Below are 26,225 nucleotides of genomic sequence, written 5' to 3'. Positions count from 1 at the left end.
AGTTCATGTCCAATTAGGCAATGGCATTCTTGATTCTGAACCTCAAGAGGCAAGAAGCCTGCATCTTACCGAGTCAAGGAAACTGTGGGGGAGGTTCAAGAAACGAACTCTAGAGTGAGAATCAGGAGCCCTGGGTTTGGCTTTGCCACTAGTTTTCATGGCGACCTAGCACAAGTCCCTTCCTCAATCTGGCCTCAGTTTCCTTTGCTGAGAAGCACATGGATGGGGCTAGGACCATGGTTCCATGCTTCTGCAAACACCTGTGCATCTTGGAGGTGAAGTGATGATACCCAGAAGTAGCTAGAATCCTCAAGGATGAAGCACGTGAGGCAGATGCACGGGCCCACTGGGGTAAGGATACGACTCTAATCCCAAGCCACATCAGGGTAGATGGTCCTCCCTGGACCTGACATCCAGAGAGTACAAGAAGGAGCCCCTAACCGGATATGCAGGAATATGGCTTGTTTCTCTCCTTGCTTCTTTTCCTCCCATCACTTGCTCAATATTAATTTACTGAGCACCCACTAGGTGCCCTCCTTTTTGCCTCTGCACAGGAGATGTCTGGGGAGCTGAATGGGGAGTACCTGCAGGTGGAACCCATGCCTATACCATCTTGTGCTCCCAGGATTCAGGCCAAGGCTTGGCTTAGAGAATGTTTCTATTGCTCAGGCTGAGTCAGCTCTGTGGGAGATGGGAGTGGGTGGGTGCAGGATAGGACCAGAGCCTTGTGGTGTCATGGGAGTTACTTTAAACTTTGGAGCTGTTCTTTCCAGGTTCTTTGAGCCAAGGAACCAAGAGCACAGCTTGTGTCTGGGTTTGGACCAGAGCCTTCAAGGGGAGCAAAAGTCCTTAAGGTCAGCGGATCAGAAGCAAGAAGAGGCCACCTGCTGATAGAGTCAGGGCCCTGGGTCCAGACACCTCCACCTGGGGAAGAGACTTTTCCCTGGAATGCCAGCCAGGAGCTCTCTTCCAGGGCTCAGCTTACATCCATCAGTGCTGCATTGATGTAGTTGCTGGACTCTCCATCCACCGAGATGAGGAAGGGCAGGCAGCGGTCCAGAGGCAGGACATCCATGCTGCGATTCTTATCATGGTTCCGGGGCAGGAGCCCAATGCTGCAATCTTCTGGTCGGACGCGAGGTGTCACTATGTTGAGTGTCTGTGGGGCAGAAAGGTGAGTCGACAGGTACTACTCATGTTGTTGCCCCTGAGCAGAGGAGACAGGAGGGTTCCAATTTAGCCTAACTCCCCTATTTCCACCTTCTAAGCTTGGCCCTGCTGTCCCCTTCCCAGAATCCAGAATCCCATTCCACAATGGTGATGTTCCTTCATATCTTATAGCACTTGTGAGCTATGAGCCCATGCCAGGGGCTGTGTGACACCTTCCAGTTGCCAAAGCTGCAGGGGTGGTGTGCCCACACACAAGCTCAGACTTAGGCTGCCAACATCTGCCAACCAATATGAACTAAGTTGTTGAACCCATCCAGGGCTACAGTAAAGGATGGGATGCCAGAGGGCATATGGTGGGGCTGGGGGCAGGGAATCCCTTTGAGTGCTAAACATCACTTGAAGTGTCATGGAATGAAGGGAATGATTTACGAGCATTCTTCTGAGGGCCAGGGGAGACTGCCTGAGGACGGAAGAATGCTTGGATGAGCTGCTCAAGGTGGATGTGAGACCTCCAAGGGGCAAGTTTTAATAGGTCTGAAAATCTGCAGTTATTATGCTCTGCAAAGTTACAATTTAGGACAGAGATGCCCTAGCCAACAGATAGATGCTGTGCGCAATGACCATGTGTCTGTGTCCCATCCTCCCCTCATTCTGCACTCTGATTCTGCTCCAAATCATTAAAGATCATTTGTTTGAAGGAGCACTAAAGAATTGGCTTGGCTGAAGTACCTGCCATAGAACCATAAACCTAGCCATTGCCCATGGCTGAAGCAGACACGAGTCTCCTGCCTGGTTCTCAGTTTCTATTGCCCAGGTTATGACTCTGGCACTGGCCTTAGGAGGAAGGGTTAGACTCTAACTTTCTAACTATTGATTCAAATCCAGGGTCCTCAGACGGAGCTTGCCACAACTTGGACCATATGAGTTGCCCAGTGTGGAATTGCTATGCCTGAGCTACGCTATAGGGTGATGCTGCTCAAAGTTTCATGTTCAGACAAAAAAAAAAAAAAAATCAACCAGTGATCCTGTTAGATTGCAGGTTCTTATTCAGTAGGTCTGGGTGGTACCCAGGATTCCACAAGCTCCTAAATGAAGCTGCTACAGCTACTCTCTAGACCACACTGTGAGGAGTAAGAATGTACCAAAAAATACAGAGGAAACTTGAGTCCCTCCAGGGACAAAGAGGCATGAACTTCACACTTGTGTTTATAAACTTGTCTCCATCAACAACCTGGACAGGAACTACATAAGACCTAACTTAAAAAGAGGCCTTGGCCAATCACTGAGCTAATACTTGCTCATGGCTGTGCATTTGTTGTTTGTAAGACATTCTGCAGCTGCCTGGTGCTACAGACTGAAAACACATGGACATCTCACTTCTCACTAAGCTCTACAAATGTGCACAGCACCTTGAACTTGTTTGGAACACAACTATGGACTGAATGCTTGCATGCCTCCCCAAATGCACTCATTCTTATCCTAAGTCCTAGTGTGATGGTATTAGGAGGTGGTGTCTGTGGGAGGTGATTAGGTCATGAGTGTGAAGCCCTCATGAATGGAGTTAGTTGCCCTTAAAGGGAGAAACATGCTTTTGCCACATGAAGCTACAACAAGAAGACAGCCATCCACACACCAGAACAGTGCCTGAGCCCTCTCAAGACCCTGGATTTTCCATCAGTTGAACTGCAGCCTCTAGAAATGTGATAAATAAATGTCTGTTGTGTAAGCCACCCAGTCTATGGGAATTTTTTATAACGGCCTGGACTAAGACAGTCACTGAACCTAGGATTTGTCCGTACCTGAAACTCGTCTTTGATCTGGCTGGAGTTCGTCTGGGGGTCCAGCCTGCTGATGTTGTAGTACAGAGAGCGGAATTCACACACCGGGATGGCTGTGTTGCCACACAGGCACGCTTCCAAGATGGCATCGTGCACAAACACATACTGCTCCTGCATAGTAGGGAGAGAGGGAGTAGGCAGGTAGGGACAGTCTCCTGGGAGACCTGTCCACGTTTAATCTTATAGCTCTAAAGAATGCACAGGATTTATACTGCCACCTTATCTTGTAACCCAAAGGGCCAGGTTTCCGTATTTTATAGAGATTTCATGGATTTTTCTCCTTGTATGAGATTGAACAGCAGAGTCACTGATAAAAGTGAGCAACTTGCTTGTGGTGCTTGTTTGACTTTCACCTGCCTTCTGAAGACTTCTTGTTGCACAAAACCTGTGATTCCCTGCTGAGGGCTTTCTTGCTAGTCCCAGGAGCACACTTGGGCTGTGTGCAGGTAAGCCAAAGAGCCAAAGAGTTAATGCCCCAGGAAGCAGCCCTCAAGCAATAATAGATGGAGAGTTGGGGGCGAAAATCTAAGTTCCTTCTCTCCTTTGGTGAATAACTTAAAGATGCACATTCCACATCTCAAAATTCCCCAGGTGTCCACAGTGTTAAAACCTGATAAAGCACCTTTCATTCATTTCCTACCCTTCTCCATCTCACTTCCCCACTCACCCACCAGAGTGTCTTGGGATCAACTCCCAAAGAAACTCAGCTTGCCCTGAACTCTTTGTCTCAGGGTCTGCTCTGAAAACACATGCCATACCCTCTCCTATCCCAATTCTTTGTATCTGTTATTCTTTTCTCCTGAAATTCCACTCCCCTTTTCAAGACCTTCAAGGTTTCATTCCTTCTGGTAAGTCTTTTCTAAGTCCACCAAGCCAAAGTTGTTACTTCTGGGTCCTTGCTAAGTGTTTGTTGAGTGACTTTTTTTCTTGCAAAATTTGGTTTATCCTCTACCTAGTGTGGTTATCTGGATGCATCATTTGAACATGTCTCCCCATGGAGAGTAAGTACAATGTGCCTGACTCCAACCAGCAAGCCTGACTGCTGCATGCAGTCCTTTTGGCTCTAGTGCTAGAAGCCTGAAGATAGGGCTGAGTCTGCTCAGAGCCTGCAGCAGGGTCCAGTATATACAAACCCAACAATGGGGGTCTTCACTACAGATCCAGGAGGGTCTGCTATGCCCAAAGCCATAAGCAACTTCCTTTTCCAGGGTGGATGATGTGTGCAGTTCCTCACAAATCCCAGCTCTGCCTGGGCACCCACAGCCTTCACTAGAACCAGAAGATGGACTCATTGTTGGAACAACAAATCAAGGCATGGAGGAGAGGATGGGCAGAAAGTTTGCTTAGAGAGAAGATGGTTCAGAACAAAGAACATGGACATTGAGGGTCACAGGGACCCATGATCTTCCACAGTATGGCTGGGTGAGACCTTGGGGACACAATTCTCAGTTTCTTCCTCATGGATAACAATGGAGATGCTGGTAAGGGCTACTTCCTAGGATATGATTTTATACCCTGAATATAAAACACACATGCTGCCTGCCTCACAGCAAAAAAGACAAACTCCTTCCATTTTGCTCCTTAGGCTCTCTATCTGGACAGAGGTACCCAAAAGCCACCTTGAAGGCTGGGGCTGTGTATCATCTCTCTTTGAATCCCCAGCTGCTAGTTCAATTACTCAAGGACTTGGATGATTAAACCACTTCCTATAGAGACTGAGTGGATGCTGGGCACATAATAGGCATCCATAAACGCCAATCCTTTCCCTCTCTACCCCTTTTCTGAAGGCAAAGAATCCCTGACAGCTGCCATTCAGTCCCATCTTAGATACCCTCAGAGATGGGAGCCTCATCACCATTCATTATTGGTGGAAATCCCTGTACCACGGAGCCCCAGGATTGACTTGGGGTGCGATGTCAGTCCTAGCTTCTACAGTGGTCTCCCCATAGCAAACTGTGTGGTCACTCCCTCTCTTGTCCCACACTCAGCTCCTTTCTATTGACCCCATCCCTGGGTCTCTGTCCACCATGCTCCTGTGTGGCCAGTGATGCTGGTCCCTGGTGCTCAGTCCTCCAGGACTCACCTCTGTTTGCACCAGGTTGACCCTCTGTGCCCGGAGCTCACGCACGCAGTTGAAGATGTCCACCACCCCTTCGTTCTCAGCCATGTCGAGCATGGTGTCAATAGCAATGAAGCAGCCGGTCCTCCCAGCTCCAGCACTGGAAGAGAGGTTATGGGGTGTGGGGAGGGATCTTGGGGTGATTTCAGCTCTGGGCATCCCCTACCATTCAGCCCCCTATCCAGGGCCCTGCTGAGAGGCAGGCTGTTGCAGATAGCAGAAGGGTGGGAACCCCAGACCTTCCTGGGAGATGCCAAGCAGGCAACCAATCTTAGAACCTCACCTCTGTCCTTTGTAAGATGCCAGAGTCATGCTTGTCTTTGGGGGCATTTGATCAGGGTGACTTATTCTGTTGTATCCATTTAGCAAACACTTATTCAGCACTGGCCAAGTGCCGTACATTGTCCTAAGAGCTTTACAATGTTACCTATAAACTCCCCTGTGAGGTTGTTAGCAAATTTCTCTCCCATTTCACAAGTGAGAAGACTGAGGCACTGAGGTCTGGCCTTGCCTGAGGTGACACAGCCGGCAGGTGGTAGAGCTGGGACTTTACCCAGGTGGTCTGGCTGCAGAGCATGTGCTCTTACACTTCCTTCCTTGATCAGATTTACAGTGTATAATGGGTCTTAATGCAGCACGTATATGTGTGGTTTCCTCATCTGATGGGTAAGATGACCCACTGTGTAGTGTGAAGCACTTAGCGTGGGATCCTCCACACTGAAGACGCCTAATAAACATGTCCTTCCTCTTTCCCTCCCTTCTTTTCTCCTTCTCTGTTTTTTCTTTTCAGCAAATGGGCTGATACATGGAAGCAAGGAAGAGCAGGAGAGGTGGAGCAGAGGAGAGGCGAGGGAGAGAGTGGAAGCCCAGGACCTCTGAGCTTCCCCAAAGGCAGAAAGGGATCCAAGGCCCTGTATTTGGCTTCCCCAGGACCAGGAGCTAGAAACCTCTTGAAACTGAGCAGCTGACAGCCCTGAGACCGACCCTTGCCAGGTGTTGAGTTTCCCAACACACATTCGATTTCGGATCTCAGATGGCTTCCTCAGGAGAATCTCAGACCTCAGTGAGGCTCCTGGAACACGGCCAGCCCTGCCCTGATTAGTGGTGGGTCCTAAAATACTGGTGCTGAACATTTGCCTTCAATGCGTCCCGCCTGGGAAGGGAAGGCCAGGCAGGCTGTCCCGGAGGCCCACTTTGGCTTGAGTCTCCTGTTTTGCTTCGGCCATGGACACAGATGGCTTTGTCCACTAATGTGGAAGTAAGAGGATATGAAGAGAGGAAGAGAGAGAAGAGAAGACGGAGAAGCATCATTGGCCGATAAATCTGAGGCACACAGGCCTGCAGGATGGGACTGTGGCCCTCAAGGCTCTCGGGCAGTCTTCATTCCCGATGAAACTTCAATGGTACAGAACTGAGTACATTCTGACTTATTCTTGCCTGAGAACATCTACTACCATCTTGACCCAGAACTCCCCCAAAGTGGCCTCAACAGCCTGGCATATAACATATAACTTGCCTCCTGGCAGAGTCTTTGTAAGGATTGTGCTGTGTTTATTAAACATTTTAGTGATTTAGTATTTGGAAGAGACCCTTGGGATCAAATTCTGGCTGTGTGACCTTGGGTAAATGACTTCATCTCTCTGGGTTTCATGACTCTCATTCATAAAATGAGGCTGATAACAAATAGACCCACCTCATAGCATTAAGAGTACCATGTATGTAAATTAAAAACATATAAATTACATTATATGTTTAAAAAGCTTAATGCATGCAAATTGGCTTAGCCCTGTGCCTGGCCACAGAGTAATTTCTCAATAAATTGTTGCTACTTATATTTGATGGATATTTTTCCACTATCTATGATGCTTCAGATGCTGGGATTAGGAGTGGGGACATGAAGATGAGTAAGTCTTGGTTCTTGCCTAAAGGATTAAAAGCCTGGGGAGGGGGACAACATTAAGAGATGGAGAACAATGATATTTTTAAAGTGCTTACTATATGTCAGGAATTTTGTCAGGCACTCAGCACACATTAGCCAACCCATTTAATCTTTATAATAGCTCCAGGAGTGTGCACCACTATGCTCAGATGCATGAAAGTGCCTTGCTATGGAGATAGAGGCACAGGGCCATCATGCACAGTACTGGTTAATAGTGGGGAGGTGTTGCTGATAATATTTGCTGTTGTCTCATTTTTTCCTTTATCCCTGCTCTGGTTGCTTTTGGGGATCTTGGGGTGGGGTCTAAAGTTTCACTGCCCTTGGGCTGCTATGAGGTATAAAGCAGAGAACATGTCCAAAATGCTCAGAGGGCCCAGAGGGCTTCTGCCACACCCTCAATCCCCTCATCTCTGAAATGGGATCATGTGCTTCCTATTATATTTAGAGAGAGAAAATTTTAAAAGGATGCTATGTAGGGAAGCAGGTAGCTCTGAGTGTCCATGGTTTGTAAAATCCTTCCTGGTCCCTGGACTGATGTGGACATTGTCGGAGCATGCAGGGTCTGTAGAAATGGGCGGGACTCAAGGTCACAGCAGGACAGAGAGGACTGCTAGCGGCCTTCAGGTCTGGACATTTGCCTTCCTCTAATTCTCAGTGTCCTTGACACAGTGCTTTTTCTCCACTTAGGGGGACTGAAAAACGCGCCACTCATCCTCAATGTGACTCTCTAGGTCAAAGCCCAAAATAGCTCTTTTTCATAAGAAGATAGAACCGGATGCTGTCCATTTATTCTCCATTAAGGATCCTACAGGCCAGAAATTAATTTTTAAAATAACAGCAATGAAGAGAAGCATGTTTCACCAAGGCACCCCACGGCCATATCAAGGAGCTGCAAACATGTTAAACATCAGCTCTCAGCCCCTCAGTTTCCTCATCTGTAAAATGGGATGGTGATAGAGATCCCCCTCTCAAAGTTGGATGAGAAGTACATGAAATGGTGTGGGTAGGTGCACATGGTAGATGCAGCAGCACATGCTGCCAGCACCCAGCCCACATCCCTGGTGACTGTAATGAAAACTGTGACTGCCACTACATTGCTGTTGCTTAGACCTTAGGAGCCGAGTCTCACCGGGCTGGGTGTGGGGACACAGGCAGGGGAGTCTTTAAGGCAAGGAATCATGGCTACTGCCCACCGAGCTGCAGAGACACACTTGGATGGAGGCAGGGAGGCTTGGACTCACCTGCAGTGGACCACTATGGGCCCTGCTTCCGGGGGGTTGAGGAACTTCACCTGGCGGACGAAGCCCAGGAGGCCAGTGGCGTAGCAGGGCACCCCGTGGTCAGGCCAGCTGGTGAAGTGGAAGAGGCGGAGCTCCCGGATCTCGTGGTAGCCTTTCTGAGGAGAGAATGGGCTCTGTGCCTCCAGCTGCTGCCCTCGCGTGCCTGGACTGGCACGGCGGAGAGCCACAGCTGTCACCAAGGACCCAGCCTCCCGCTGTCCAGGTTATAGGTGTTGCCACTGAGAGGGACGCTGTGATCATTCCATTTGGAAAATGTGGAACCAAAGGCAGACTGGTTGCTTTTTGCAGGACTTCTCAGAGCCTTTTATTGTGTTCCTGTACCTTCCGAGTCTCCAAGAGAGAGACAGCATCCAGTGCTTGCCCAGGGACCCCCTTTGACAGAGGTTTCGTGGGAGGTATATCCCAGATTGAAAGAAAGATGGCCATAAAGACCAAGTTCCAGGTGTTGCCAGGGGAATATGAGCCCTCTCAGTGGCTGAGATCGGGGGCCTCCCGTTTTCCAGCCTTGTCTATGATAGTCTATGTCGCTTTCGACATTTAAAATTTAGCCAACTTCTTTATTTTTCTTTATTTTTTGGTACTAGGGATTGAACTCAGGGGCGTTTAACCACTGAGCCACTTCCCAGCCCTTTATATATTTTATTTTTGAGATAAGGTCTCCCTAAGTTGTGGACATTGTCATTAAGTTGCTGAGGCTGGCTTTGTATTTGTGATCCTCCTGCCTCAGCCTCCTGAGCCATTGGGATTCTAGGCATGAGCCCCTGTGCCCAGCTAGCCAACTTTTTTATTAATTAATTTCTTATTTAGAATTATAAGATGCTTCTATTGACTAATGGAGGCAGTGGGGCCCTGAGCTTGAGTGGATCTCCTTCTCTCATCCCCTCGCACATAGACACACCCCAGGTCAAATACTGGCGATCTGACTATTTAACAGACAGGTCACACCTCTGAGCCTTTGCTTACCTAGTGCCTCTTACTTACTGTTTCTCCCTAGTGATTTTCTGTACTTATTTAGAGAGGTTTCATTGTTTATCTGTCAGTTAAAAAAAATACTGAGGTTAAGATGTGCCCAGACTTGTGCTGGCTCTAGGAGGAAGGAAATAAAAGCCACAGCTCCTGTGCCGGGACCACTCATGACCTCATGAGGGTGAGGAAGGACTCCCGTGTAGGTGACTCAGTTAGCCTGTATAAAGGTGTTTATGGGATGCAGGGGGAGGAGAAATCGTCCCCCTGGACAAGGTGAAGCTCAATCTGACTCTTGAAAGGTATTAATAGTGAAAGTAATAAGTCATAATAATAACTAACATTTATTAGGCATTGCAAAATACCTCAGTGCATTAATTCATTTAATGCTTATAGCAATCCCCATACTGTTATCTCCATGCCTTGGACAGGGAAACTGAGGCTGAGCAAGATTTAGTGATGTCACAACATAGAGTGGCAATCTGCACTCTGGCTGTCTGGCTCCACAGTCTGCCCTCCTCACTGCTATGATACTGATGCAGGAGCATTACCCAGTTGGATACATGGAGGGGATGGAGGCAGGAGGGGATGGGAACGGGACTTAGTGTGCTGTGTGCAGAGTCTCACAAGAACCCAAGGCAACACTAGAGGAACATGGAAGGGGTGCTGGTGACAGGAGGTCACACTCTGGTGGGAGGACAGGCCGTGCTGGAGCTCAGAGGCCCCTGAATCCCAGGTTCGGCCTTTGACTTTACCTCATAGGCACTGGGGGCTCCAGGTGGCTGCTTGGTTGGCTCACAGAGGGGCAAGGACATCACTGGACTTGTATTTTAGGATGCTACCCCTCCCTCACACAGCTACCACGTGAAGGGCAGTGGATTCCGCAGGTGTGTTAGGCATTATGCAGAGGGCACTGCTGCCCACCCGGGTCCCTGTCCTTGGGCTGATGCACCATCCTCAGCTACTCTGAGTTTAAAGACAGCCTATAGTCTCCCCTTCTTCAGGGAACTCCCCTCAATTGAAGAGGAGCCTGCTTCCTGGGGTTGGGTGGGGTGGGGTGGGGGTGCAGGGTCTCTCTGATGGAGAGGAAAGTTGTTGTGATTGACTGGCTTTGTCAGCTGCCTAGTTTGCCCAGGACAGAGGGCTTTCCCAGGACATGGACATTCAGTGCTAAGACCAGATTCTTCTGAGCAAGAAGGACTGGTTACCTTCCTGGAAGTGCAAGAGGCCCTTTGTCTGTAGGCAAGACTATTGATGCAGAGCAAATCATTCTCCAGGGCTCTGGTGGCATCAGGGCTCCCGGTGAAACCACGCCTCACTGGTTCCTTCTACCAGCCGCCTGTCCTGCCTCCCTCACCCCTTTCTGCAAGCTCTCCCTCCACCCATGGTCCTGGGCACCCAAATCCCTGCTGCAAAATCCCTGCTTCTAGGAAACCCAAACTAAGATGGGCCAAGGTGAGAGGCAGAATCCTGTCAGGAGGGAGAGAACAGGCCAGGATCAAGGGGTGGACGAACTGGGCACAGAGCAGATCCTCATTCTCCATTGCAGACCATCCCGCTGGCCAGGGTGCCCACAGCCAAGGGAAGCTTACCTTCTGGACTGTGAAGGTCCGGATGACGTACTCTGCTAGGGGCTCTGTTTCAATCAGGGTGACTTTAATGTCGCCATAGACCTCTGTGTCATCTGGCCAGTATCGTACACACTTCACCTGTGGCCAAGGGAGAGACAGGAGGAGGACAGAGATGAGGCTGCGTGAGCAAGTGTCTGAGTGTGAGCAGCCACTGCATCCGGTTCTCCGTTCAAATAAACCCAAGGGAAAATTTAGAGGCATTTCAGTCCAGGGGATGCTCAGCTGGCCAGGGACTGTCAAACGGCACAGGGCCATGCCCACTCCCAGAAGCATTAGGGCCATTAGAAATAATAGCAGGACCTTCCTTTGCAAATGCTCCTCATGATTTTTTTTGAAGCATTATCACACTAAGTGATCAAACAGAAAACGAGGTGAGATTGGTAGGTGTTATTATTCCCATTTTGCAGATGAAAATAATACTCTAGTTTGGAGGTTTGGTGACTTACCCAAGGTCATGTGGCCAGTTTTTTTCTAGTTTTGGCCAAGTTCAATTTTTGCTAGGTCAGACTAGAGCAGCTAGCTGAGTGTTATCAGCTCAGCAAAGATGAGAATCAAAGGAGGGAAACAGCAAGGAGGTGGAAGCAGAAGTGGTCAGGAGAGGGTCGTTATTAAGAGGCGGTATTTGGGGTCTGGAAGGAGAAAGGTTCTTAGTTGGGGAAAGGATGGAAGGTGCTGAGCTCACAGGGAAGACTGCACCTGCTTTCTGCCCTGACAGTGGGACAGATGCTGCACACAAGCCATTCCCCATTCAACTCTATAAGTCACTCCGCGGAGGAAAGAGAGACCATGGTTTTCCCCTTAAAAGAACAAAAGCGTTATTACCATTCCGGGGGACGCTGCGCGGCCTAGTGTGGCATTGCCCACAGTGTGTTCCGCTGGGTGCTAATAGGTGTTAGGTACAAAACAAGAAACAAAAAAACAAACAAAAAAAGGTTTTGTGGTCAAATGAGTTTGGGAAATGCTGATTACACAAAGTTTAACAGGCTGCTTTGCTACAGGACTACTTGGCTCCTCGAGTACTAATGCTAATGTTTTAGGGCTCTCCAAAAGGGGCAGAGGACACAGCATTTCCCAAACGTATTTAACCATGGAACCCGCTTCTCACTAAGCATCCTGCAGGCTAGCATCCCATGGAACCCACTTAGGGAAACACTGGTACAGTACAACGGGGTTTGGAGGCGATTTCATTCACTGTTTGGTTCTAATACTCAGTAGGTGAGCAGCTTCCAGAAAGTTCTGAAACCTGGGTTAGCTTCCTGTTAACATGCTTACTAAGTGTTCTATGAATAATTTACATGTATGTTTTGATGACCTGTTACCATAACTTTATGAATTAGATATTATTATTATCTCCATTTTACAGATGAGGATCTAAATCATTGGGAAATGAAGAAAATGGTCCAATTTCCAACGTCAACTGTTGGCAAAAGTTGAAGCCAGGATACAAACCTAGGCCATCTGAACAACGACCAGCAACAGGGCCTTGTACAGTTGTTTTGAGATAAATTTAAGTGTTCTGGTACAGCCTATGACACAGCAGGAGTTCTTCTAAGAGTAGCAGGAGCGAGGGGCCCTCTCCTCCCCAAACCCACTTTAGAGTCACGGTCGATCCCTCAAGGGACGCTGTTTGCAGCATAGAATGTGTTTTGGGCCAGGCTGGAATTTGCCTCTGAATCTTAATTCCCAGGCTGGCCACTTTGTTGCCAGTAGTCGCAAGCTAGGACTGAGTCCCTGGGGACCAGGAGTGTTAGAATGAGAGTCAAGAGTAAGATTTTGTGCCTGGGTTCTGGCTGGGTGATTTTTAGGGCAGTTACTCTATCCCTTCAGGTCTGTGTTCTCATTTGTAAAATGGAGGAATGGACTGTTTAAAGGTGAACTTAAGGATAGAGTGGCACCTGGCCCCAAATCCCTGTGATGTCCATACCCCCAAACTGAATGATTACAGCCCAGATGTCCCCTTTCCATGGCTATGGCCAGGGCACTTTATGGATATCTGGTTCAGGCCAAGACCAAAACTTACCTGCCTACTCTTCTAGAGAAGCCCTTTGATTCCTGGTGTTTGCACACCTGCCTTTACACTCAGCAGCCCTCCCACCTGCCATAGTTAACTGGAATAGCAGTCCCATTTCTAAGCCCTCATTAAGGATGACCTAGGACAGAGTTTGACTGGATCAGAGAAAGAGACCAAGGCCTGAGCCCTGAAGAATGTCGAGGCTCAGAGGTCGGGGAGGAAGAACAGGAGGCAAAGCATAGATGCTGCTGAGAGGTGGAGTCAGATGAGCAGAGAGAAGAAAGACGTGGCGACTGGATTTGTCAACATGGAGGATGTGGGTGAGGCTGAGGAGGTCGCCACTGGTGGGATGGAGAGAGCAGCTACTTTGGAGGGTGCAATCTCTTACTTCTGGGGCTGAAGAAACTGAATCATGGTGTGAGTCACTTAAATTTGGCGGAAAAGTGGGGACAGGAGAATGATTTTTGTTAGCCCATTTTGTCTTTTGAAGGAGGAAGCTACTGAGCATGTCTGCACACGGAGTAGAATAATCCAGCAATGAGGAGGAGGCATTTTTCAAGTGATGGGGAGGACAATGGGGAAATCATGGGGCAGAATCTGAGATTTGAGCCTTGCTTTTGAAATGGCAGAGACACAGCTTCTGTCTGGTTGGGCAGAGCTATGGGAAACAGCCCATGCTTGACCATTTGGGGACAAGAAAAGAGAAACAGCCATTTCTCATGGTTGAACCTGACAGCCGGGAGGAAGAACAAGAAGATGGTGGTAGATACAAGTAGGATGGCGGATTTGTGATTGGACGATGAGGGAGGTCAAGTCTGATGACTTCAATTTCCTTGAAATATATGAGATGATGTTATCGATGGAGAGTGGAGGTGGAGAAGGGGGTGGGGACCTGGAGGGAAAGGACACTGCCAAATGTGGAATAGGAGTGATGCTGTCTCCCCTGGAGGCTGCTGGGAGGGGGCAAAGTGGACAAGGAGGCACTTGGCACAACACAAGGGACGGAGATGCTCCAGCGCACCCCCGGCATCCTCTGTCCAGGTAACTGCAGGAAAGGCTTACCCTGCCCACCTCCACCAGGTTTGTGACCATGACGATGCTGGCGGAGTTCTCTTGCCAGATCATTCTCCAAAAGTCCTTTACTGTCTCCTGCATTGGACCTGCCAACAGAGAAGGTGACAGGGTCAGTGTCTGCGAGTGCAAGGTAGCAGCCCGGAGTTCATTGCTCTTGGCTGCCTTAGGGGAGCGGGAGAGAGGTCAGGGGACCCTCACTAGTACACCAAGTGGCTGAGACTGGGGCCAGAGGCGTGTGAGCCTGATGGGGCTAGATCAGAGCATGGGTAAGAAAAGCCACATCCTGAACCTGCCTGGTCTGCAGCACCCCTGTCCCTTCTGTCACCCTCCTGCTCAGCCCCACCAAACCTGCTGTTGCCTGAACTATATTTTGGATTGTGTTCAAGGAATTTTCCCAAAACTGGTCTCTGGTGAGAGACAGAAAGGGAATTGGGGCCGGGAGGGTGGAGAGGCCCAATTTTAAGCTTGACAGATGCTGGAGGCACTCACTTGGAGCCCGAGGAGGAAAGAGGGGATAGAAAAGAAACAAAGAAAAAAGACAAAGACTGGGAGATAGGATCAGACAGTCCAAAGCGATTTCCTTGGAAATTACTCTTCCAATGTCCAATCATTTTTAAAATTACAGAAGTAATGTATGTATTTTCTATAAAAGTTTGAATAACATTCTGTTATGCAAATATATATGTAGTTACTGCAATAAACATTGTATCTGTTATGAACATTTTTTTAATGTCCTTAAAAATTCTTACCAAGCATGATAGTTTTCATAGCTGCAGAGTTTTCTACGATAAATACACTTCACTCTAAACTTATTAATAATTTGTGTTCTAGGGCGACCTGCTGCATATGCACCAGTCATGGATGTGTACCCCCCCAGGAGGCAGGACACCCTCAGCTCCAGCTCTGTTGGGTGGCATCTGCTGGAGGCTGAGACTTCTGCTCTGCCCTGCCTGGGCCCCTCCCTCCTGACCGTTTCCCAGGGACAGCTCCTTCCTCACTCCCTTCCTGGCTGCACCTGTTGCCTCCTTCCTTCTTAGGGACCTCTAGAGCCTCTTCAGCCCTACCCTAGCTTCCTTGCCAGAGGAAGCTCATTCCTCTTCTCCGGGGCAGGGTCAGGGTCAGGTCTCTTAGTCGAAAAGGAGTGTTGGGACAACAAGCTTGCATTGATTCCCCAGACAACCCTCTTCCTTGGAGCCCTTGAGATCTCTTGGGAGCACGAGGCAGAGGTATGGCACTTACCTTGAGTTGCAATGTAATGCCGGGGTCGGTGGTACCCCTGGATAGCATAAGAAAAGCACAGTCTCCAGTCAAAGTTTGCAAGCAGCACAATATTAATAAATATCTTCTTCTGGCTTGATTTCCTCATAGGCAAAATGGGAAGAGCATTAGCCATTTCCCAGAGAAGTGATAAAGGTGAAATGAGACAATGCATTTAAAACACTCAGTAAGTCACCAAATGCTACTAGTATCATAACTACTCTTGAGGTGCCCATCCAGGCGTGCCTTGGAGCCAGGACATGGGGAGCAAAATCCATGCATGCATCACTTATGCCCACGCACCCAAAAAGAGGGGAGAAGGAGTTTTCAGGTGTATGGGGGAACACTGACCACCAAAAAGTCTTTTCTGAGCTTGATTATATGCAGAACACTATAGAAGGCCCTGTGAGACACTCAGAGGAGAAAACAGAAGAAACAATTCTATTGTTGACTCCTTGCATTAGTAACAATTAAAAAAAGAAAACTGGGAAGAATGCCACATTGCTTCTCTCTGCCAACAGACTTGGGATTGTAATTAAAGTTCTGCATGCAGAGAGGACCCGTGTGGAGGTGTCCATATGCAGATCAGCTATTTGCAAATGCGAAGACCACTTTCTGGATATCCTGTATATTTCAGAGGGCTCCCATAAGCCCTGCTGGACTCTGGTGTGGGGTTACCCTGGTGCCCATAACTCCAGTCATCGGAGAAGAGATTGAATATAACCCTCTCTTTTGCTTGGGTGTGGCACAGATGGAGGGTCCCCTTCCTTGTTACAGAGAAGTAGCAGATCGTATTGAGTACAAGTGTTAGAGACTGACAGGTTTGCATTTAGTATAGAACACTGAATGCTATTAGTATTCACAGAATGAATAAATGGATGGATACATTCAATTTTAAAACACAGATGCCAACTATGGAGCCAACAGAGAGGTTGTGACCATCCAGAAATTACTTAACCACTCAGAATTTATGGTTAATTATGCCTGGAGAAAATAAATCCTAAAGTTTCAAGAAACTTTTTTTTTTTCTCCTGAATGTTGAACAGTTCTGTCCTATCAAAGTGGTCCTGTCCTCTCCAAGTGGATGAGCTGCCTCAAAGCCTACTTCAAGGAATAAGCTGCAATTGCCATCTGCATGGCTTTTGGTGCAGTAGATGTGGCATCCCTAAAATTCTGGGTCTACTTGCTGATGCAAAGACTATTTTATCTACCTTAGTTTTTCACTTGGCTAATAGTTATCGAGTAGATACCTTCCAATTGCTGGCCATTCTCTACAGCAGACTGATGATACCAACCCAAGGCCAATTCATGACCAGAACTGTTGGATCAACCACTTAGCCATCAAACAGCCCCGTCTAAACTCTGCTTGAGTGGTCCCATTTACAAAGCGAGGACACTGAGTTGACAAACTCTGCCTCCTCAGCTTAAAAATTTCCCTTAGAGGCTAGCGCACTGAGACTCAGAGAAATTGCCCAATAAGCAAGTTCTGACAAACCAATTAGAAAGACAGTGCATCATGGTGGTTATGCATGCCATGAGCCAACCTGCCTTCCTGAGTTTGAATCCTGGCTCTGTCCCTTCTAAGCTATAGAGTTAGGGCAAGCCGTTTAGCCTCTTTGTGTCTCAGTTATTATTATTTTTCTGTAAAATGGGGACAAGAGTATTTAATTCATAGTATTGTTCAGATTAGATGAGTTAACATATGACAGTTATTGTACGCCAGGCACTATTCTAAGATTTAACATAAATGTCTTTGCTCTTATTATTTTTATATTATTATTTATTTGGCAAGTATTTGTTAAGAGACTACTAGGACTGTAAGTGCCTACCAGACTCTTAGGGGCTGCTAGGAGGATGGGTCCTCTCTTTGACTCGTGCAATAAATTCTCTGACACACAAGAGATAAGGCCTATCTGCTCCTCCAAGTCAAGATGGACAGGGTGGGCAGGCTGACCAGGAGAATCAGACTTGGAGGTTTTCTGGAGTAGGTATAGGAACGGAAAATAGTTCCCTAGAACCTGAGATGACATGGTTTCTCAAGTCTACCCTCTTCTGCATCCCTGCCCCCAGTTCTCACCCTCCCAGGGTTGGGCCACAACATCAACCTCCTGCTGGCCTCCCTGCCTCTAGCCTGGCCTCCAAACCCTTCTGTTTTCTGCCCCAGTGAACTCCTTATTTTACATTGGAGTGTTATTTTCCTATTTATAAGTCTGCAATGGCATCCCATTCTTTGAGTGGTCATGCCCAAATGCCTCATCGTGACCTGATTATAGTCTCCATTGTCATCTCTAGCCTCATGCCCAGGGGTCCTTCTCCATCCACTCGCACAATCCACGTACCCCATGCTCTATCCTCACTGCCCTGCTTTTCAGACATGATCTCCTGGGTGATGCAGACCTGAGAGATCCAGCAGGGCTTTGGATATGCCCCCAAAATACGGAGGCACATGCTGAAATGAGTATTTTTGTACTTTCCTCCACCTGGGCCATGGGACATGCCACCAAGAGCTGAGTGCAGTTCTCAGCACAGGCTGGTTGGTGGAATACATGTACAAATATGTTTTTGAGGTGAAGTTGGGGCACCCCCTTAATGCATGGGCTGGAAGACCAAAGACCCTGCAGCAAACTGTGATTTGACAGATTCTAATGTGCTTGAAAGTCAATAAGATGAAATTCTGAGCCAGAAATGAATTCACCTTTCAATAGAGATGGCTCAGGTTCACTATTTTGTGCTTCATTTCTTTGCTCGGTGGTTCACTAATCAAACAGGTGTTAATGGAGCAGATACTGTATAAGACACTGGAAATGCAAAAGTGGATCAGATGGACATGGGTTCTGCTTGGGAGCAGCTTGCAGACATCAACAAACTGGTATAAGAGCTACCAAGGGGAAGACGTGGGGGCCTGTGGAGCCCCCCTGGGAGCTGACTCACGCATGGAGGCCAGAGGAGCGTTCTCTGAGGAGGCGGTGGTTTAATTGGTTTCTTAATTATGCCTAGTTTGGGCCTCTAAATATCCCTGTCATTCTCATTATGTCCCTTCAGCAATCTGCTCAGTCTTCCTACCCGTCCCCCTTGCTCACTGGCTTGTAACTCGTCTTCAGGAGTAGCAGCCATGTTCCTGTCCAGAGGCCTTGGCATTGGCCCTTTCCCATGGCTGCCACGTCTGTCCCCAGGTAATGGAGTGGTTTCTCTCTCAGTCCCTTCAAACTTCTGCTCACCTGTCAGCCAATGCTCCAGAAAGCCCTTCTCTCAACACGCGGGCTACCTCTTCCCTTCCCTGGCTGACTTTCACTGGGGGTACTCATCACCCAATGGCAGATGCTTCTATATTCACTTCCATGCTTGCTGTCTGCCCATCTCTCCCAGGTGGGCAGGAGCTCCACCATGGCAGAGCGGTATCTGGTTTGCTCATGGCTATGTCCCCAACCCAGAGAAGTCTGCCTGGACCATCAGTCTTGATAGAAACATATTGAATGCATGCCTGCTGTGTGCCTGTCCCCACACTGCCTCTGAGTAAAGAGACCCTCCCTGGCCTCCGAAACCCACGCGGTCCCCAAAGAGAAAACATTCAAACCACGAGACTCCTCAGCCAAGGAGATAAAAGGAGATGTGCTGCTCAATTGGGGCTCCTCTGGGGATTTGCCAAGAGCTAGTACTGAAAACTTCCTAACCTTAAAAGAACTTTGAGTTCATTTGAATCCCACCTACACAGCACGCAAATCGACTGCAAACCAGCTCTGGGCCTGCCTCCATCTGTCTGTGAGCAATGGGAAAGAGGTTTGCATCCAAAATGCATTCATCTCACTCTGCACTCATGCATCTGTTACTTACTGGGGACCCAGATATGATATTTATTTCCAGGCTGGTAATTTATAACAGATTCAAGTGGCCAATACATTTTTTGGGTGTGCAAACAAATCCACCAACAGGACGGTTCAGGCAGTAGCAGACCAGAGGCCCAGACAGGGCTGAGAACGTTCTGCTCATTATACGAAGGGAGTCATTTTAATGGATTGTCAAGGTCCAATTGGGGAGGAATGATTCTATGCTGAGCAGTTAGCTCTCTGGGGAGCCAGGAAGGATTCTGGTTAGGGTGGAGCCCAGGGGAAAGGAGTAAAGACTAGGTAGCTATGTGTATCTTGCCAGGAATCCCAGGGAGACCCTAAGAATTTAACTTTGCTGGAGTATACAGCAGGTTCATAGCTGCGGTGATTCCTCCTCCACTGTCAACCCCATAGTGGTGACACTGTGCAAGGAGACAGTTGTGGTTGGTGTTTTCTCTGGTCTCTCTCTCTCTCTCTTTCCTTCTCTCTCTGTTCTGTGCTGTGGAGGCAAACTGCGCAGACTGTACCGGGGATCGCAGGTGTCCTAGGTCCCTCTCTGCCAAGTCATGATGGGTTGGCCTTGCCTCGCTACTGAGGGCTACTAACCACTAAGAGCTCTCCACCATTGCTAGCCATGAGACCCTACACCACACCTGCTGGTCTCTCTCAATCCTAATCACATCTGTATTACGCTCTCCAGGAGAGTTACCCCTTTGAGTAAGCCTGTTTCCTTTTGGAACTCAGACAGATACTTTGGATCATTTATTGTGTATTCATGGGTCAGTGTTATTATTCCATTTTACAGATACCAGAATGAGTAAGTAACGTACCCATGATCACAAAGTTAGTAATCACTAACCCAAGGCTTGGATTCAGCTGACCCAACAAGGACTTAGTTTATGACATTAGTCTTGTTAGCCCTTGACTCTAACCACTGAGATCCAGCCCAGGGTTCAACATTGCATGTTAGGACAGCATGTGGCATAGGCTATTTGTTCTGTCTGCACAACCTACTTCTTACACGCACACACACACACACACACAACACACACAGGGGTTGTGGTGTGTTCTAGCAGGGTGGAGAACTAAAGTCTAGCTGTGTGACCTTGGGGAATACTCTTTATCTCAACTCCAGGTCTTCTATCTTAAAAGGCCCACAAAAATGTTTTGTAATGACAGAACATGGTAGAAACAGGTGGCATTATTGGTTATTAGTTGTAGAGATTCACTTGCATTAAAGCAATTTCATTTGATACACTACAACACAGCATTCCTCGGTTCTCACTGTAATTGGATGGCTCACACAGCTGTGGATTGAGCATTATCGATGAAAGTGACTTTTCCTGGAATTTTCCATTCAGATGACATATGCCAGATAGATACAGTAACTGGAGGTATGCAGGACCCTGCATGGGCTGTGACCCTCAGAACCCTCACATCTGCCCACCCTCACATCTACCCAGCCACAGGCAAGGTCAAGGAGAAAAAGAAGAAACCAGTTCAACATGTATGGATCAGGTCCCCACTAAATGTTGACTTCTGGGAAGTGGCAGGAGGTAGATGAAGGGGCAGAAGAAAGGGCATTGGTTGGGAAGTCATTTGGATGTGATTCCTATCCTGGTTCAGCCATGAGCCAGTGCACAGCCTTGGACAGGCTTTGCAATATCTCTAAACCTCACCCCCTCATGGGGAATTGGAGGCGAAAAGACTCCCTGAAGGGTTGTTAGGAAGTGTTGGTAAACTGACTCACTTAAACTGCGACCATTGCTGTCATCTCTGCTTACTGATGCTACTAAGGCAGCAGGGTATGGTGGAGAGCCGTTCCTAATTAAACCCTTACTCCCTCCGTCACAGCTCACAGAGTGATCATGGATATGTTACTTAACCTTAGAGCCAGCATCCTCACCTGGAAAGGGTAATAATGACCACCTGCCCAGTTAAGGTACTACTTAAGGTGGTGTTGGCACATGAGGGGGGATCAGTGATCCTTAGTTTACTCAAGGCCCTATTTGCCTGGCCGGTTCTTTTGTCATCCTCTAAGGCACCCTCCCTCTACCTTGAGGCTTTGCTCCTATATTCCCTGCTCTGTGAAGGCTTCTTTTTCTTATCGGACCCCCCTTACCAGACTGAGTTGCTTTTGGGTCAACACCTGGTCCAGAAGGTTGGTGTTTCTAGTGCGCAGTAGAAGGTCTGCTCTGTGCTTGTGAAATGAATAACAGGTGCACAGGAGCAAGGATGGTGGCATGGTGGGTAAGGGCTGGGAGTGCCTTGGGCACTCAGAAGGGGCCACCTCCTTGTGAACTTTCCAGAAAGGCCCTGGTGGTAGAGACTGTCTATCTTCATCTCCACTGAAGCTCCAGCCCCAACTCCTGACCACATGGTGCCCCTTGTTAGTCAGGATGCAGTCTGGAAATAGAAAGGAGCCCCTCCAGGTGTTTCAGACAGAGGGATCCAGCTTGGGGAGTTGGTTGACCAGGTGACAGGGAAGCCAAGGGGAACAGTGACCCTTAGAGCTAGTGGGACAAGGGGAGACAGAGAAGTTTCCACAGCCTAGGAGCTGGGGCTGCCTGGCAGAAGGTGGAGCCACGATGGTTCTGACTGAGGACCTGCCACCCAGAGGAGGGAGATAGGCAGAGAATATGCTGGTTTCTCTTCCATCATCCTCTGATCTCCCATCAGTGCCTCTCATTGAAGGAATCAGCTCCCCTTCTTTTCACTACACACACACACACACACACACACACACTCACACACACCCCTGCGATGCAAAGCAGAGCAGAAAAGGATAAGGACTGGATCTGAGGGCAAACAAATGGCCGACACAAGGCTCCATAAACATTTGTTGAATTAATGAAACAAGGCTCAGCCCCTTGTTTCATTATCCCTGAGGATTGTGAGGGAATTTGCAAAGCATGGCACTGTACTTTACAGTTTGTCCACAGATACATTTGGAAGTCTAAGGGACCAATGGGCATCTCTGAGCCATTCTTCAAGACACCTGGGCTGTGCACTGAGGTCCTGAGAAGTCTGGCTTGAATCTGTCTTGCTGGGATGTTCACCTGGCCATAGTGGCCACTTTATCCTCTTGCAAACTCTCTCACTTCCGTGAACAGAAAGGCCATGGTGGTAGAAACTTCTTGGCTTCTTTTTGAGTTGAGTCCCTTCCTCAGTAGTCTCTGAAATACTGAAGCAGCCTATTTCCTAATCAGTTGTCTTAATTCCAAAATCATTTGATCTATCTTATCATTGGCAGCAGATAAATCACCCCAAAGCTCAATTCGGAATCGGCCATCTCCTTGAGCAAAATCTCAGGATAAAGCCTGACCTTGGTCTGGCCATCTAAGCCGTCGATAATCCAGTCCAACCTTACTTTGCTCCGCTCCCCTGGAACACAGTGGCTGCCTGTTCACAGCTGACCCATCTCAGCTACTGCCCTCCTCTAACCAGAGGCCATCTTCTCTCTCTTTGATTTTAAATTCTACTTGTGCTGGAAGCTTTGGTTCACATCACATTTTGCATTCCTGATGGGAAAAAAAAAGTGATATTTTTTCCCCTACCTCTGAATCCCTGCAGCATTTTATCTGGAATGTGACACTTGTCACTTTCTAGGCTGCCCTGGCATGATTGATGTGCATGGCTTATCTCCCTCCTGAGGTTTTCGAGGGTGGAGACCATGGCATTTGTAGTTTTATGATTTCTGTAGCATCTAGCATACGGTGGTCACCTTAAATCTTTTTGTTGCGTTCATGCCTGCACCTTCACCTTCAAATGAATGAATGGATAGACAGATGAACAGACACATATAAATTAATACACAGATTGAATGAATAAGACTAGCAGGTGTCCTGGCCGCCTGGAAGAGGATGAAGCTTTAGGTGGATAATCCACTTGGGTCATGCAAATGACGGAGAAGCAGACTGCTTGGCACGTTCTGGAAGGCCACCTTCTGTGGAAACGGTCGAGGATAGCCATAGACCTTGAGTCTCTACAGCCAACCTCAGGCCCCAGCTACCCAGCCCCACCAAGACACTCACGTCAATATAATTGGCATTGATATAGTCAGAGTGCGGGTCTCCATCCAGCACCAGCAATCTCACTCTGGAATGGTCATCTGCAGAGAGAACAGAAAGCAAGGGGTGGTGGGTAAGGGGCCTTAAGGCGAGAAGCCAGTGATTCTCTCCTTTAGAGCTACCACTTATTAGTTACTACACACCAGCTATGGTGACACTCTCTCACTTAACCTCAGCACTACTCAGTTAATATCCCATTTACAGATGATGAAGTTGAGGCTCTCAGAGATAAGTTTTTGGTATTTTTTTTTTTTTTTTTGGTACCAGGGATTGAACTCAGGAGCACTTGACCATCGAGCCACATCCCCAGCCCTATTTTGTATTTTGTTTAGAGACAGGGACTTACTGAGTTGCTTAGTGCCTCACTTTTTGCTGAGGCTGGGTTTGAACTTGTGATCCTCCTGCCTCAGCCTCCTGAGCCACTGGGATCACAGGTGTGTGCCACCACACCTGGTGGTTTCTAGCTTTAAAAGAAAACTAGAAGCACTTCCTCCCTTTGGATTCCACCTTCTCTTTAGATTCCCTTTAGATTCTGGTTTCGTTGTTACCCAACTGTATGAGTCACCTGCTTAAGTCTTAATATCATCATTAACATGGAGATGGAAAAACTTGCTTCCTAGGACTGTGCAAGAGAGACCATACAGATACGCTCAGGACGTGGGAGTTGCATGTGAATTAATGTGCTACATTTCCAGGCTTGCTTAAAAATGGCAAGTTCACCTATTTTCCATATGTGCACAAATTGCTTTTCCTTTGTCTCTTGGAGTACTGTTGCAAATAGATTGTTGGCCTCTTATTGGTATCAATACCCTCATTAGAGTGAGGCTGACTGAATCATTACAAAAGAGGTCGTCAGTAACTAAAATCGTGTTACTGAGGATGCTTTCTCAAACACAATCTAGGCATAAACAAGATCTGCATGCTTACTTCAAATAACACCAAAAAATTAAAAAGTAGTACATGAGAAGAATCAAGATAAATCCATTACAAGTAATGAAGGTGAGCTCTGACATTCTAATAGACACAATCAAGTGGAACAGCCTGGTTGGGTCTGGGAAGGAGGAACTTAGTTTGCTACCCAGGTCCTCAGGCACATATCACAGTGCACCCACTGGCCGTAGGCCAGTCCTCCTTACTCCGGGGCAGGAGTGGGGTTCAATGCAAGTGGGCTAGAGAGCTCGGAGCATCCTTGAGGGTTCCCCGGGGTGAGGGAAGTCAAGTCTGCATGTCCTGTCCGACTCCTACACACTGCAATTTATAAATACATTTATTGCAATGAACTGAAACCTCCTTGAGGACACAGACATACTCTGTCTTGTTCCTTGCTCCATGCCCTGTACTCCGAAAGGGCCTGGCAGATGGCAGGCACTGGACAAATACCTGGGAGGGTGTCAACAGATGGCCTCATTTAATCCTCACAATGTCCCTGTAAAGTGGCAGGATGGGTTCTGTTAGCCCTTGTTACAAATGAGGAACATTTGTAGATTGGCTCTGTGGCCAATGGCACATGGAAGAATGGGGTCCTCTTGACTCTGGGTTTAACTTCTGCTTCCCAGGCTAAGCAGGGTATGGGAAACCATCTCTGGGGTGCAGAGCAGAGAGAATTAACTGCAGAGAAGTGGTTCCCTGGGTGATAGAAAAGTGTTTGAGAAGCCAGGTAGGGGAGAGAGAGAGTGTGCACGCACTTGGAGATAAGCAACCAGGAGACACAGTGTTCCCCCAGGGGTGGAGGGACAGAAGGAGGGGGTGGGACTCCCAGAGCTCAGGAGCTGGGCTGACTGCTGGGACAGGACCACCAGGGGCCTCCCTGGTGGGAGCTGGAGACAAGGAGGAGCTTCTCTTGTTGCTAAAGAAGGGGACTGTGATTGGGACAGTGGGAAGTTCCTGCCTCTCTTTCTCCTCTCTGATATCCCACTTAGGGCAAGTCATTGGCCTAACCCAGCTAACAAGAGAGCCTGGGGAATGGAGCCTGCAGAGGTCAGTTCCCTGCAATGCAGAGTCGAGTGGGGGAAGGTGAGGAATGGGCCCAATTATGGACAACTGGGCCCAGGACGGGTATGAGACACCATCCCACATCGATTAATCCATTTATTCAGAATTAGTCATGGAGGATTCGCCGCATGGCGCTATGCTAGGTGGTTCTACCCAATGCCATGTTTCTTACTCACTATGGGGAAGGGTTTCAGTGGAAGCAACTAGAAGGAGTAGCTTCTAAGTGGACCGATGGGGGAATGGGTGTGGGAGGGAGGAGTTTGAACTTCATCCAGGTGACAGTGGGCACCAGAGACTATAACATTACCTCAATGATTTTATTCCTTACGCCATGCCTATAACTCATTGCAATAGTGGAATGGTGCAGTATTATGAGTCTTCCTTTTGCAGAGATATAGAAACTAAAGCTCAGAGAGGCTAAGCTGACCTCCCAACTACCACAGGCTCCCTCCCAGGCCTGTCTGGCCCTCATTCCACCTTCCAGGTGCTGCCCTGGCACCTCAGGATTCTTGAAGGTACTGCTAGAGTCTATGCAGTTGGTCCCCAGCTCCTTCATTATTCTAGCTCCAGGAGAGAGACTTTTAAGGGAGGGTACAGCCAATCCAGCAAGCTGGGGTTCAAACAAGGCCTGGTGCCTGACTCTGAACCTCAGATGTCAAGTCTTGTTACATAAACTATCAACCTTTAAAAAATGAAAATGCATATTATGCTTTGACTCAACTCTCATTAATAACTTAATTATTCAAAATCTCTTTTATTTATTAAGATACACCTGCCCCTGAGGTCCATAGCACTAGAAACAGAGATTCTGATTTTAAAAATTGAAAGCAATTAAAATATATATATATATATATATATATACACACACACACACACACACACACACACACATACATATAAAGTTTAAAAAAAAACAGAAAGCAAAAATCATTAAAAAGAAAGCAGAAAAAAACAAGCTTATTTCTTCTAGCTAAATAGCCTTAAAAATGAAAGTGCCTCCAACCACCAGTTGATGGTACTTGCCAATATTCCCTCT

General features: G+C 47.9%; 1 protein-coding gene across 5 annotated transcripts in view; it reads right to left on the bottom strand.

The window, feature by feature from the left end:
• Positions 1-26,225, bottom strand: part of Ptprt (protein tyrosine phosphatase receptor type T) — a 783,764-nt gene that overhangs the window by 26,631 nt on the left and 730,908 nt on the right. For 4 of the 5 annotated variants that reach the window (XM_048810927.1, XM_048810928.1, XM_048810929.1 and 1 more), the window contains 9 exons: positions 23,162-23,238; positions 15,286-15,322; positions 14,035-14,132; positions 11,784-11,843; positions 10,923-11,039; positions 8,308-8,462; positions 5,092-5,227; positions 2,970-3,119; positions 986-1,159 (listed from right to left, as the gene is read on the bottom strand). In XM_048810927.1, the coding sequence (XP_048666884.1) occupies positions 986-1,159; positions 2,970-3,119; positions 5,092-5,227; positions 8,308-8,462; positions 10,923-11,039; positions 11,784-11,843; positions 14,035-14,132; positions 15,286-15,322; positions 23,162-23,238 (1,004 nt within the window). The remainder of the gene's footprint in view (positions 1-985; positions 1,160-2,969; positions 3,120-5,091; positions 5,228-8,307; positions 8,463-10,922; positions 11,040-11,783; positions 11,844-14,034; positions 14,133-15,285; positions 15,323-23,161; positions 23,239-26,225) is intronic. The other variant, XM_048810931.1, reaches the window with a different exon arrangement.

This window comes from Marmota marmota, unplaced genomic scaffold (genome assembly GCF_001458135.2).
Source record: "Marmota marmota marmota unplaced genomic scaffold, marMar, whole genome shotgun sequence".
Lineage (NCBI taxonomy): Eukaryota > Metazoa > Chordata > Mammalia > Rodentia > Sciuridae > Marmota > Marmota marmota.
This window is presented reverse-complemented; position numbering and strand designations above follow the sequence as displayed.